This window comes from Carlito syrichta, unplaced genomic scaffold (assembly GCF_000164805.1).
Source record: "Carlito syrichta isolate Samal-C Ts95f unplaced genomic scaffold, Tarsius_syrichta-2.0.1 Scaffold314775, whole genome shotgun sequence".
Classification (NCBI taxonomy): domain Eukaryota; kingdom Metazoa; phylum Chordata; class Mammalia; order Primates; family Tarsiidae; genus Carlito; species Carlito syrichta.
The window spans coordinates 213816-228487 of NW_007258871.1; the positions used below are offsets into that span (position 1 = coordinate 213816).

The window sequence follows — 14672 nt, forward strand, 5'->3', positions numbered from 1 at the left end:
GGCGTTCACGCAGAGACAGGTGAGGGCACGTCTATGCCTCACTCCATGCAACTTGGACTTTGAGAGCCCCCACCTTTCTGCAGCTCAGAAAGAGCCTCGAATGGAGGCTGGGAAGGAGTGGAGGGCGAGAGTTCGGGGAAGGGTGTGGCGGAACCACACCGAACCCCAGGCCCTCTCGCATCCCCCCAGCAGGGACCCAGAGTGACTCCCAGGAGAGGAGATGGGCCTGAAAGCTTGAAACAGGAATTTTCCAGGAGATCCAGGACGTGGGATCACAGTATCCACAGAACTTTCCAGAACCAGGGCAGCCCCCCCACTGCAGAGGGACACCTTGGCTCTGTGCCAGCTTTGCAGGTGTCCGTAGTTTGCCTCTGAAGAGACGACTGTGCCTCTGAGATCAGGGAACCCTCTGTCTCACAGCCAAAAGGGGCGGGTGGGAAGCGTGATCTGCCCATGGAAATGAGGGGATCAGGGCGCCAGGTGTTCCCACATGGGAATGTTCAACCAGAGCCAGGCTTCCAGGGGCCTGGCACTATGAAGACGTTGCCTCATAGTGTGTCTTCCCAGCTGGCAGGGAGGCAGCTCCAGGTCGGCCCCAGGGACCTAGAAGGCTGGTCCGAGAGGGCTCTCGAAGTCAGAGCTGACCCCTGCTGGTCCTGCACCGAATGTGGCGTGAGGTCACCAGATTTCCCTGTGTCTGGGAGCCCGTGACCTCCCCCGCCCCGTGTTTCTGTGTGCTCTCTTTGTCCCCTTTACTCGAGCACCTTAGAACGTGATGCTTTTCCCTGCAACTGAGGCTGCAGTGGTCTCCCACCCAGGCTCCTCCTCACGTTTGCCCAGTTACGTTTCTTCAGCCAGGAGCCTCCCTTCCTAGGCTGATCCGTCTTAGGAGCCAGTCCCCAGACCAGGCTTTTCTTTTTTTTTTTTTTTGAGTTGGAGTCTCACTCTGTTGCCCAGACTGGAGTGCAGTGGCCGCTTCCGGCCACCGCAGCCTCGACCTGCTGGGCTCCGACGATCCTTCCGCCTCAGCCTTCCGAGTAGCCGGAATTACAGGCACGCGCTACCACGCCTGGCTGATTTTTTTTTTTTTTTTGATTTATTGTAGAGATGAGGTCTCGCTGCCCAGGCGGGTCTCGAACCCGCGGGCTCAGGCAATCCACTCACCTCAGCCTCCCAAAGGCGCGGGATTACAGGCTGAGCCACCGAGCCCAGCTCAGACCAGGCTTTTCTGCCTGGCTTCTCCAGTCCCTTCTGGAGGCCATGGAGCTTTCTGGTGGCAGAGGGAAAGTTTTCTCTAGAGGGAGGCCCAAGTCTTCAGCCCCTCCTCCTTCTCAGGCAGAATTCCTCCTGGGCCGCCGATGCAGAGGACAGGGACAGATGCAGTGAGGCCCCATTCTCCCTAAAGGAACCAGGGGACAGTGGAGCCAGAGGAACTGAGACGTCTCAGAGTCAGACATCCTCCCCAGACGGGCTATTGGGACCCACAGGGAGGTAATGCATTGGCTTCTGGTTGGAGGGTATCTGCAGGAGAAACAGCTGGTTGGTCACCTAAGTGTCGGTCCAGAACTCCCCGGGGACCAAGGGGTGAGAGCCCCCTGAATTGCCACCTGAGTTGGAACCTGCCCAGGGGCTAGAGAAGTGTCCTAGGACCCTTTCCTCCGTTTGTACACAGACCCCCCCCCAACCAAGTCAAGCTGTCTGTCTATGCCAGCATGCCCTTCCCTAGAGTGAATTGGGGATACGTGTGTTGGGGCAGCTATGCCAGAAAGAGAGACAGGAGCCAGGATTTTCATCTTCCACAGCCTGTGCTACTGCTGAGCCTCCACTTCCCCTCTGAACAGCAAGGCAGGGGCCATCTGCTCCCTTGGTTTTGAAGAAAAAAATGCCCACTGCGTCGAGGCTGATTCCAGCATCTGTGCACTGTGGCCTTCTACCCTGAGAAATGCTGATTAGGATTTGGTGGGCATCAGCCGCGCATCCCAGACTGCACCCAACACAGCGGGGAGTGGTGCCCGGCCCCCAAGCCCACCTGTCTGTGCAGACGGCTGGGCGGACAGACAACCCCTTTCCTTTGTGACATCACAGCCACGGGGACAGGGAGGACTTTATTCTGTGCCAAGGCTCTGGCCTGCCCATGTTGGGTGTGACGGGCGCAGGCTGTGGGGTGTGTTGGTGCGGCCGCCCGCCCTCCTGGTTAACTTTCCCTCCGGCCTGCAGCCCTGCTCACCGGCTCCTGTTTTTCTTTCCATCCATTAGGCAATCCTGAATGCTCCACAACTTGCAGAGGTCTCCTAGCAACCCTCCTTAGGAATTCTGTCTGGCCCTGATTAGGAAGCTGGAGCCAAGGCCCCGAGATTGATGAGTTTGCTTTGGGAGTCGGCAAGGAGGTGAAAGCAAGGCGACCATGGGTCAGAAGGTCACCGGAGGCATCAAGACTGTGGACATGAGGGACCCCACGTACCGGCCCCTGAAGCAGGAACTCCAGGGTCTGGATTACTGCAAGCCCACCCGGCTGGACCTGCTGCTGGACATGCCCCCCGTGTCCTACGACATCCAGCTGCTCCACTCTTGGAACAACAATGACCGCTCACTTAACGTCTTCGTGAAGGAGGACGACAAGCTCATCTTTCACCGGCATCCGGTGGCCCAGAGCACAGACGCTATCAGGGGCAAAGTCGGGTACACGCGTGGGCTGCATGTGTGGCAGATCACATGGGCCATGAGGCAGCGTGGCACGCACGCCGTGGTGGGAGTGGCAACAGCGGACGCCCCCCTACACTCTGTGGGGTACACGACCCTTGTGGGGAATAACCATGAGTCCTGGGGCTGGGACTTGGGGCGCAACCGGCTCTACCATGATGGCAAGAACCAGCCGAGCAAGACGTACCCGGCCTTTCTGGAACCAGACGAGACGTTCATCGTCCCTGACTCCTTCCTCGTGGCTCTGGACATGGATGACGGGACCCTGAGTTTCATTGTGGATGGACAGTACATGGGAGTGGCTTTTCGGGGACTCAAGGGCAAAAAACTGTATCCTGTAGTGAGTGCCGTCTGGGGCCACTGTGAAATCCGCATGCGCTACTTGAACGGACTTGATCGTAAGTATCCCCCGCATTGTCCAAGGCAACGCCCTCCCCATTTTCCCATGGTCCTGGCTGGGGATAGGACCAAAGGTTTATATAGCCATTGTTGTTAATGTGCCTTTAAGTAGGTACCCAGTACATTCAGGCCCTTGGAGGCAACTTTTGCCTGTATGTGGTTACGTGACAAATTCTAACTGGAGTCTGCTAGATTACCTAGCATTGCCTCATGAATGAATGGATGATAGATGGATGATGGATGATGAGCATGAATGGATGGTGAATGAATGGATGAATGGATGGATGGATGACTAAATGGATGGTGGTCTTTGTCTCTAGTTGAACTGCTTCTGGGTCTGATCTGCAGTTGACCAAATTCTAGCCCAGGCAACCAGTATATTAATGAGATGGGGTTTGCCGCCTTGGGGATATTAGGTCAATAAAACCCAGTGACGCTTACCCACTAGACAGGTTCAGGTCTTTCTCTCCTGCTGCTGGAGACTTCTGAGCTGAGGCTCCTTTAGAACATGGTGTAATGTTAGGAAGCTCCTTTGGGACATGGCGTGGTATCAGGAGACGGAGAAGCACGTGGATTAGAAACAGGCTGAGTCAGCAGCAATTTCCACCTGTCCCTTTGGAAGAGGGAGTGGCCTTTCTCGTACTGTGTGTGAAATAGCCTACGTGTGGCTACTGTGTTGGTGTGGGAGGGCAAGAGTTCCGTGGCTGCATGACCGGGAGCCCGTGGTGGCAGGATGTCCTGGCATTCCAGAACTCCCCCCCCCCATGTGTGGCCCTTGCTCCTGGAGCCTGTTCCTTCCACTTCCTGCAGACCCTACCTTGGGAAGGGGTGGCAAGAAAGCCCTGTCCGCCTGTGACCTGACTGGCTCTAAGGAGTGGGCTTGGCCTGGTACTCTGAGTTATGACCCTACCCTGCAGGCCAGGGGAGCAGGGGTGGAGGCCCCCACTGGGGTTCAGAAGAACAGATGCCGACTCTGTCTTGCATTATCCAAACCTGCAGCTTCTCTGAGTCCTTGTCTTCATCCTCCTTGTCCTTTTTTTTTTTTTTTTCGTCTGAGTCTCACTCTGTCTCCCAGAATGGAGTGCAGTGGCACAACACAGCCTCGACCAGCTGGGCTCAGGCAATCCTTCCGCCTTAGCCTTCCCAGTAGCTGGAACCACAGGCATGCGCCACCACTCCCAGGCTGGTCTCGTACCCTGTGCTCAGGCAATCCTCTCGCCTCCACCCCAAAGTGCTGGAATGACAGCCTCCGCACCCAGTCCTTGTCTTGTTCTCCTCCTCCTCCACATTTCTCTTTGGAAGCCTCCACTGCCCCTCTTTCTCTCCATCCTCTTCTCTGGCCTTGACTGGGTATTGGCAATGACCCACAGCTGGATGGAGCATCTGCAGTGCAGGCTCCCAGGGCTGTTCGGTCTCTACCTGTGCAGCCCCGCACCCCTGGGTCATGGAACTCCTGAGCAGGGGTGGCCAGATATGCATCCAGCAGGTAGCCTCCTGAGGAAATAACCTCACACCTGGATGAGGGCACCAGCAAAGCGAGCACTATGAGTCCATCTCCCCAGGTGACAGAAATGGGTGGCACTAAGTCAAATTTACCTCAAGGGTGTAGGTGGCAATTGAAAACCCTAGACACATCCTGCCCAGGCCCTGGAATCTTGGGGAGCCCTGGCCTCGGCCCTGCCTTCTTCCTTCCGGCAGAGGGGTGCTCATGGAGGCGGGGAAGTTAATATCCGTTCTGTGTAGACAGACAGGTGAGGGGGTTGCCAGGCCTGCCCTTGTCACCTGGCTTCCCAGAGACCTCCATGAAAGTGTCTAGAACTGTCCCCTCCACATGAGCTCTGCCAGTTTGCACAGCTTCCTCATCCATGTATCCCAGCTCCAATGCAGACCACAGGCCTCTGGAGCGGCCAAGAGGGCTGGGGGCCTGTGCCCTTGGCAGGTCGGGGCCCGGCTTCCTCAGAGAGTCCTGCCCAAATAGTCCTGGAGGCCCGGTCGAATTTCCTGTGAATAGGTGACCCCTGCTTAGTTAGCATTGCAGCAGATGGGAAGTTGGATGCTTTCGTAATTTTTCTTGCTTGGAAAATTTCAAAGGCACTGGAGGAGCAGAGGGCGGGGCATGAGAATGGGAATAAGTTGCTGGGAACTGTATCTGTGAGCTGGAACCTGGAAAGAGACTTGAAGTGTCACATCAGGACACACTTGGTCAGTGCCGAAGACCCCTCCCCTCCCTCTCCACCAGAATCATAGTGGCAGGCAGTGCCAGCCCTTGGATTCCCGTCTTCTCCAGGCCTGGCCCGGCATGGATGGGCCCCGCTCCACACGGCCGGTCAGCTTTGAAGGATCCCAGTCGGAAAACAGATGTGGTCAGTTCCTGGGATACCGAGCAGACCTCCGAGAGTGGTGACTGATCAGCCCCACAGCAGGGTGGGGGTAGCATGAGGTGCCATGTTAGAACTGCCACCTTAACCTGCTTAAACCGACACCTTGGGGCCTTTATTGAGGGGCGTCCCGTGTCACAGAAGGCTCACTCTGGCTGCTCTGTAGAAATGGGGGATAAAGTAGGAGTAGCCTTGGGGAACCATGGTGGGAGATGACAGGGGCTTGAGCCAGGATGGGAGCCGTGGAGGGGTGAGAGGTGGTAGCTCCTGGGACTCTTTGAAGGTGCAGTCTGTGGATGAGATGAGAAAAGGAAGCATCACGGTGCTGGTGGGAACACGGGGCTGCCGTCCGCCGAGACAGGAAGCCCAGGGAGGAGCAGGCTGGGGCAGAGGTTACATTTGAGCTGCTTCTTTAACACATCTGGGGATCTACAAGCCTAGAGGCTGGGACCCTGGTCACCGGGGGAGTCATCCACTCCTGGGGGCTTTTAGAGCTGCAACCCTGGATGAGGTCATGGAGGGAGCGGGGGTGGGAAGACAAGAGAGCTGAGGCCGAGACTTGATTAGAGGTCAGGAGGCCAAGGAAGAAGCAGAGGAGGATGGCCATGGGGCTGAGGCGACTCCGGACAGAGGTACCCTGGGTGCCAAGTGAAGAAGGGGCCTCAAGATGGGCAAAGTACAGAGGTCACGTACATTGATGGCTGAGAATTGTCATCAGCTTCGGCTACAGGGGGTCACTGATGACTTTGTCAGGAGTCACTGGGTGGTGGCAGAGGGGGTGGAGCCTGATGGAGTGTCTGGTTTAAGAGAGGAAGAGGAAGGGTGAAGGAGGGCATGTTCGTTTTCCAGGGCTGCTGTAACAGTTGGCCATGAACAGGGTAGCTTAAAACAACAGAACTGTGTTCTCTCGCAGTTCAGGAGGCAGATGTCCAAAATCGGGATGTCAGCAGGATTGGCTCTCTCCCCGGCTCTGGTGGGAGATCCCTCTGGGGTCCCTCCCTTGCTTCTGGTGGCTGCAGCCATCCTTGGCGTCCCTCAGTCTCTGCCTCTGTCTTCATGTGGCCTGGTCCCCTCGTGTGTCCCTGTGTCCTCTCCTCTTCCTAAAAGGACACAGCCATTGGGTTTGGGGCCCACCCTCATCCAGTAACTGGTGCATCTGCAAAGACCCTAGCTCCAAGGAAGGCTACATCCTGAGGTTCCAAGGAACGTGAGTGGAGACAGTGAGTGGAGACCGACCCATGAGGCCTTCCTCTCCTCATGCTACTGCCTGCAGGGAGTGACAGGCCAGCTTGGCACTCCCTCCTCGTACATCATGCCAAGACAGTGGGGTACCTGTCTGGTAAGGCTGTAGGTCACCTAAAGTGAAGGCAGCTAAGGATGTCATGGGGAGACTGAATCCCAGGATCCACTTAGGGAGCAGGGCATGACAAGAAGCTCTGGCCAGGTCTGACTGCATCTGTCTTCTTGGCATCAGGCCTGATTTCGGGGTTTTGCTGTCACCCTCTTGGAAGTGGTACTACACCCTGGGACACCTGGAAAGTCACTGGCACCCCCACACACACCAAGGTCCAGCCTCAGCAGCTGTTTATGGAGCAAGTCACCCAGTCGCCCATCATGTGCACCTCCCAGAGTTCCCTCAGCCACCATCCCCTGCATACCAGGCAGACCTGGCCAGAGCTTCCTGTCCCAGCAGAGTCCCCACGGCCATGCCGGGGCCTGGGGCTAGAGGCAAAGGCAGTGAGCTCTCAATGTTTCCCTGTGCTACCTCTCCGCTGTCCAGTCAGCTCTGACCATGGGCCTCTTACCCAGATTCCTCCTCAAGGCCCGAAGCCTCTGGTGCTGAGGCTACAACCAGAGAGGCTGCTGTGTCACCCTTGCTGTCTTTCCTGGGGAGCAAGAGTAGAGATGGCATCGAAGACACTGGTTGCTCCCCCTCTCCCTGGCCAGGGGCATTCTTCTGGGGACGAGACCTTATTAAGGGGGAAGAGCTGTTCTGGATCCTTCCCCCAAAAGGCTGGTCATATGAGGACCACATGCTTTCAGAGCCAGGGGAAGGGAAGCCAGGGTGCCTGTATCACCTGGACGGATCTCAGGTGTCCTTCCTTAGTTGACAAGGACAAAGGTTGAGGTTTTGTTTGGCTCTTCTTTTTTATAAGAACATCTTAAGGTAAAGGGAAAACACACACGCATCCCATGATGGCCACTCTCCTCACGACATTCTAGAATCCATTTCATGGAGCATTTTCCCTGCAAACCACAGGAGCCATGATCGCGCAGACATCGAAGAATCCAGGGCGTTTCCTGATCCAGGGTTTTTCCCCGACCTCGCAGGCCTGCAGCTCATTCATTTGTTCCATGAACCAGGCACAGTGCTGTGCTCTTGAGGCTCAAGTTGGACTGAAATCTCCAGAAAACTGCGAGTGTCATGGGTCAGGGCCCTGGGGCCACACGTGTTCACACAGGCCTCCAGGTAGCTGCTTCTTACAGAAACACAGAAGTTAGCGCATGGCTCTTCCAGTTTCTCAACTTTCTGCTCCCAGAAATAGCACCCGATATACTTCCTGATTTCTTTGCTGTGCATTCAGTGTCACCCTCTCCCATTCACATCAGTTATTTAAATGAATGAGTGCCCAGCCTTCCAGGGGATGGGCATGGCTGCCAGAGGCCCTGGACAACGGAACAGGTGCCCACCATCTAGGTGGCATTCCAGGGGGCACTTGGGCTTGTGGGTGCAAAGCCTGAAGCCTCTGTCAAGAGTATTGAGGTGGGAGAGCCTTGCTTGGGTCCTGGTCGTGGCCATCTGAAATTGGCACAGGGCCCACATCTGTTTCTCTGGCTGGTGCATTCTTCGTCTCTGCCTAACCTTTGAAAAGCAATCAGACCATGCCCCTTGTAGGAGGAAAGTGTTGTGTACCATCACTTTCCTCCTACAAGACCAAGGAGGCGTGACTGGGCGTGTCCCAGAGAATGCAAGGTCCAACAATTAGGTTCACCAACCATCCTAGAAAAAATGCTACCTACCTGGTCGCTGAATATCATTACAGCCACCTTCAAAGGACTCTCCTTGGGAAGCTATGCACTGACGCCAGTGCCTGGTCCACCCATCAAAGTAGTTTTGGAATTCTTTCTGGAATGGCCGTCAGAGCTGTTGTCATTACTTGTGGAGGTCTGATGATTAAGTTCACGAACTTGCCACCATGCGTGTACATTGGCAGCACTGAACAAATAACTATATTGGAACACCCTCCCCACTCACCTGATCTGGCCTACACTGACATTTTTCTTTGTCCAAAGATAAAGGAAATATTGGAAGGAAGACATTTGATGACATTTAGGACATCAAGGGTAATATGGGACAGCTCTAATGGCCATTCCAGAAAAAGAGTTCCAAAATTGCTTCGACAGGTGAACCAGGCACTGGCATCAGTACACAGTTTTCCAAGGGGAGTACTTCAAAGGTGTCCATATAGTGATATTCAGCAATGAGATATGTACCATTTTTCTAGGATGAGTTTGCAAACTTAATTGTCAGGCTTCATAGACCCATCCATAGGATACCCCGGTGACTCTGGGTGGCCATTGGCTGCCACTTCTTGACTCATCTTGGAAGATCCCACGACCCATGCCTGGCTGGGTGATCTGAAAGTGGTCCCTGCCACCCAGCTCCTCTTCACAGGGAGTGGAACGAGGTCACTGGAGGCCTCATCCCTTTGGAGTTCTCGGCTCGCAGGCCTTGGTCTTCGACTCTCACCTTCCCAAGTCCACTCCCTATCTGGAGGTGGGGACCGCAGTCCCCTACAGGTGCACAACTGGTGCTCTGCAGGCCGTAACTGCAATCTTAGCCACCTGAAATAAGGGAGCTGAGGGATCTGGGGGCTTGTTCAGGCCTCTGCTTCTTAGAAACTCGTGCGTTGACCTGAAACCCATTGAGCCAAGAGCGGGGTGATGGGAACTCCCTCTCAGCCCTCCCTGCCACAGCCTGGCAGGGCCCTTGGGCCACATTCAATGGCTCTTGATGTTTTCCCAAGTGCCTTCCCCTGACTCCTCCAGGGAGGGAGCCGGGGCAGATCAGGCAGTCCCTTTGGCCCTGATGAGGGCCACTGGCAAGAGAGCTCCTGAGCAGAGAAGAAGGAGTCCAGCCCACTTGCCGTGGAGCGAAGGGCCAATTCTCCACAGCCGCGCCCAGGCCAGGAGCCACAATGAACGATTCTGGCCTTCAGGATCTCAGCTGGATGGGGCTTTGGGGAGAATCTGGATTCCTCGTTTTATAAATGGGGAGACTAAGGCAGGGGCAGAGGATGGGATCTGCTCTAGGTCAGGCTGCTGAGCAGGTCGGGAGTGAGGAGCCAGGGCTGGGTGGGCCACTTTACTGAGGGGGCCCAGCACTGAGCGGGTGCAGCCCTACCCTCTCTGCTGGGGACCTGTGGGATTCTTGCCCCTACAGGACTTTCCTCTTCCTCCTGCCTCCTGTCTTAAGGACAAGGAAAGACCCCATGTCAGAGTTCACCTTTTTACTTCCTTCTGCACTAGCCATGACAGCTACTGCCCATGGGAAGTGAAGAGGAGTGGCCCTTTTTCTTTTAAAACCTGGGATGTCGTCATTGTGTTATCCAGCCTGAGACTGCTTCGTCTTCCTCCTTTTTTTTTTGGAGTCGGAGTCTCACTCTGTCGCCCAGGCTGGAGTGCAGTGGAATACTCACAGCCACCACAGCCTCAACCTGCTAGGCTCCTTCCTCTCCAACCTGCTGATCCTTCCGCCTCAGCCTTCCAAGTAGCTGGAACCTCAAGTGTGTGCCACCACACCTGGCAATTTTTGATTTATTGTAGAGATGAGGTCTCGTCATGTTGCCCAGGCTGGTCCCGAACCCCTTAGCTCAGGCAATCGTCTTGCCTCTGCCTCCCAAAGTGCTGGGATCACAGGTGTGAGCCACTGTGCCCGGCCTCTTCTTTTTTTTTTTATTAACAACTTTACTGAGCTACAATTCACTTGCTAAACAATTCACCCATTGAGAGTGTCCAGCTCAGTGGGGCTCTCATACAGCTGTGTACCCATTACCACAACACATTCTAGAACATTTTCATCACCCAGAAAGAACCCATACCCATCAGTAGTCTCTCTGTTTCCCCCACCCCAGCCATAGAATTTAGTCTTCAGTGATGGAGTTCTTCTTCTTTTTTTTTTTTTTTTTGAGTTGGAGTCTTACTCTGTCGCCTAGGCTGGAGTAGAGTGGCACGCTCACGGCCACCCCAGTGTCAACCTGCCGGGCTCCAGCAATCCTTCTGCCTCAGCCTTCCAAGTAGCTGGAACTACAGGTGCACGCGACCATGCCTGGCTAATTTTTTTATTTATTGTAGAGACGAGGTCTCACCATGTTGCCCAGGCTGGTCTCAAACCCGCAGACTCGAACAATCCTCTCGCCTCAGCCTCCCAAAGTGCTGGGATTATAGGCTTGAGCCACCGCGCCCAGCCTGTGATGGAGTTCTTAATGTTGCTTTTAATATGTTTGAGACACATGGGTGAATATTAAAGTCCACTTTTTACTGGTGGAATGGGGTTTTGTGGGGGTTTTTTAACATTTTGGTCTGATTTTATTTTGCTTGCAGAGGAGTCTCAAAGCCAAGGGGAGACCATGAGTGAAGCCACCTGTACCTGGTTTCAGGGAAGACAGCAGACAGGGCAGCTCTGGGTAGCAGTGAGCAGGGCCCTCGGTGCCCCGGCTGCCTCCCAGCGCTCAGAGACTTTGGAGAGTGTGATTTTCACTCCTGAGATCTGGAGCCCAGCTAGCCTGAGCTGCAGCTGAGTGAACAGAGCCTCCTTTGTAGGAAGGCAGAGCCGGGCTCTCGGGACGGCAGCTAGAAGGTCCCTACCCAAGACCTGAGGCAGCCCTCTTGAAGCAGCTGGGGGAGGGCGTCCAGGCAGCCCTCGGGTTCCGCAGTGGCTGGGCTGGCCTTTCCAGCTTCCCTCGCCTGGGTTTGGCCTTCAGCTTCAGACTTCGCTGTTCAGGCAGACACAAGCACAGGGACCTGAGCGACACACATGTGACACCTTCAGTCTATGGGGCCAGCGGGCCTGTCACTGGTGACTCATGACCAGGGTTTCTCCTGTCTTCATTCACAATGTGCTCTGTGGCTAAGGATACGGACGCTGGACCTGGGCCCCAGCCCCAACTCTGGGACATTAGGTTCCTGCTGTGTGCCTGGATGTCCTCAGCTGTCAAACAGAGAAGACAACAGCACCAAGAGCAGTTGGGGACACAAAGTGATTCCCTTACTGATGCCCACAGGGGGTCCAGTGCCAGGGGTGTGTGCCGGGGAGGGCTGCTCCCACAGGCCTAGACCAGTGCACCCTGAAGGCAGCTGCTCGTCCAGACAGGCCGATGAAGAGCAAAATGGCCTGGGTTCACATCCGAGCTCCATCTTCTACCAGTGGGGCAACCCTGGGCGAGCGATTTCAACTCTGTCCCTCAATTTCCACATCTGTGAAATGGGTATGATGGTAATGGTATGTCTCCGTGACTGTTAACTCATTCACAAGAAACCGTGTGGGGATTAAAAGAGCTTGTGTCTGCGGAGGGCTTTCAAGGCGCCTAGCCCCCCGGGTTTTCTGTGTCAGCTGTTGACATGAATTTAATAGGAAAAATTGAAGGAGTGCATTTTTCATTATTTATGTAGGTCTTAGGATGAATGCTAGTTGGTGCTCATCCTACCCCTGTGGTGAGCGCCGTCTGCTCTGGAAGCTTCCGAGCTGTGCTGACCGGCCCTTCTCTCCTTGCTCTCTGCAGCTGAGCCCCTGCCGCTCATGGATCTCTGCCGTCGCTCGGTGCGCCTGGCCCTGGGGAAGGAGCGCCTGGGGGCGATCCACACGCTGCCACTGCCCGCCTCCCTCAAGGCCTACCTCCTCTATCAGTGACGCCCACCCCAGGACCACCAGTGCAACAGTCGCCCGGTACCACCTCACTGAGCCGCCCGCCGCAGGGTCGCCACACCCCACTCCTCGGACTGGTGTCCGCAGCCGTGGGCAGAAGGCCTGAGCGTCCTCTTCACCCTCCCTGGCCACCTCCGCTGGACAAGGACTGATTCTGACACGGGCGCCTCATGTCCCTGCCCAACAGTGGGAGAAGGCAGTGTCCCTGCATGCCATACACAGCCCCTCCTTGAAAAAGACACAGAGAATAAACTCCCACGAACTCTACACCAAGCTCCAATCTGCTCTGGGGCAGGGGTGGGGAGGGCTGGGAATGGGTGCTCCTCGCAGGGAGAAGGCTGCAGCCACCTAGGGGTCCCAGGGCGGTGAGCCCGGTGGGTAGTGCCACAGCTCAGAGAGCAAACATCAGGAGTGCTAAGAGGTGCTCAGACGGGGGCTGGTGACAGGCCACGGGTGGCCGTGTCACGGCAGATGCAGCTCAGGACACCAAAAACTCACCACAGACACCAAGGCAGACCACGATCGGACCTCCTGCGGGCAGATATGTACCCGGCATCGCCCCCGGCCGCTGGGGCCCCTGACCCTGTATTTATTCTTTGAACAGTAACAAAAGCCATTTATTTATTCCATCTAGAAAGGAAACCTTGTTGCAGTCACCTCTCTCTGACATGTTCCGTTGCTTTCTTCGCACCCGTGCCCTCTCTGGGGTGTGTGTGCCTCACCCGTGATCCCCGGGCCACATCTGTGGCACATGTGCACGGGCACTAGGGTGTCTTTGTTTGGGTCCCTTGACCTGCAGTTTCCAGGGGTCACTGCTCCAAGTCGCCGAGCAGCTCCTTGCAGAGAATGCACCCATGTGCATATGGGTGTTTTCAGGAGCCTGGTCTGGAGGGGCCGCGGCACCGCTCCTGGAGCCTCAGGTCACCACTTACCTCTCAGGCTCATACGTCTACAGGTGGCTGTGTCTGTTTAGTCTTCTGTGGGTTTTCTGGTGTGGGTTTCATTTTGCTTTTGCTTTTCTGGCCGAGATCTCCCAAGTGCATCCTCAGAAGCCCTGGGTGTGCTGGAGGAACCCCAGAACTAAAAAGGCGGGGTGAGTGGGTCTCCATCACCTAGAAGCCAGGGGCAGGGCGGGATGGGGGAGACCTGGAGCAGAGTCGAGCCTCGGAAGAACCAGCGTGGGTCTCTGCTCAGCACCCCTGCCCAAGCCCAGGGGAGCAGCCCTAGTTCACCTCAACCCTCCTCAGAGCCTTGAGAGGGGCGGCACGGGGCCGCCAGCAGGAGGGGGTGACCTGTCCCAGCTGCTCCCCCACGTAGCATACCTGGCCCTACCACCACCTTCGCCATTTCTTTGATCCTGAAGTCCACTGTCTTTGAGACTGACTTCGGTTCATTTCTGCACAGGTACAAAAGATGACTTTATTTGTTTAAAATGTTTAATATATATACATACATACATATATATGTATATTTGTCTGTAAGAATTATGTTTTAAACAGCTGCTGTAGGGTACCTTTTTTAAAAAAAATCTTCCAGTGGAGTATATTTTTTAAAGCACAAAATTGGTGCCAAGACCAGGTAAGGAATGTAAATTGCCCCCTTATTATTTTGAGGGTTTTCTGCTTATTAAGACAGGGACCTCACCTGCAGGGCTTGTGAAGAGTTTCCTTTCTCCTGCTTCAGGTGGGTCATGTTTGGATGAATGTTTCACTTGTACAGACCCCAGCTATGGCCTTGACCCAGCCGTCCCCAGGGACGCTGGCTGACTCTTAAGCTCTCCCCATGCCCTGGGACCCTCAACTCTGCCCTTCTGTCCTTCAGCCCAGAGCCTTGTGGCTTGTACCGTTTTGAAACTCCTGTTCTATTTTATGATGGTTGGTAATAGTCAGTAACCTAATAAAGAAAAGTTTTTTAAAATATAAAGCCACTTTTGAGTCCCTCTTTTGTGCCTTGGGGAGGGGAAGAGGCATGGCTGACCCCTCCTGGGTCCAGCCAGCTCCACTGCCCACAGTTTTCAGCAGAAAATGACTAGTTCCCTGCCACTTCTTGGCAGAGTGTAGAATGCCAGCCGAGGCCCCAGATGGAGGAGGAGAGTCCTGTGGGAGAATCTGAGAACATCCCCGTCCCCTTTCCAGAAGCCTCTAAGCCTGGCAGTCCAAACTAAGGGAACTTGCTGAGTCTATCAGAAAGTGATCCTGGGCTGAGCAGTGTGACTTATGCCTATAATCCCAGCCCTTTGGGAGGCTGAGGCAGGAGGATCACTTGAGGGC

General features: G+C 55.3%; 1 protein-coding gene across 1 annotated transcript; it reads left to right on the forward strand.

Annotated features, from left to right (window-relative positions):
- The first annotated feature begins 2218 nt into the window (after positions 1-2218).
- SPSB1 (splA/ryanodine receptor domain and SOCS box containing 1) lies at positions 2219-12669 on the forward strand. Its single transcript, XM_008071881.1, has 2 exons — positions 2219-3098; positions 12260-12669. Exons 1-2 carry the CDS (start codon positions 2405-2407, stop codon positions 12385-12387), a joined length of 822 nt encoding a protein of 273 aa, XP_008070072.1. The 5' UTR covers positions 2219-2404; the 3' UTR covers positions 12388-12669.
- The last annotated feature ends 2003 nt before the right edge of the window (positions 12670-14672 follow it).

Bases quoted from the DNA above. Each gene is read 5' to 3' on its own strand.
- SPSB1 (XM_008071881.1), top strand. From the start codon at position 2,405: ATGGGTCAGAAGGTCACCGGAGGCATCAAGACTGTGGACATGAGGGAC. The intron at 3,099-12,259 runs GTAAGTATCCCC...TGCTCTCTGCAG, and splicing joins CTACTTGAACGGACTTGATC to CTGAGCCCCTGCCGCTCATG.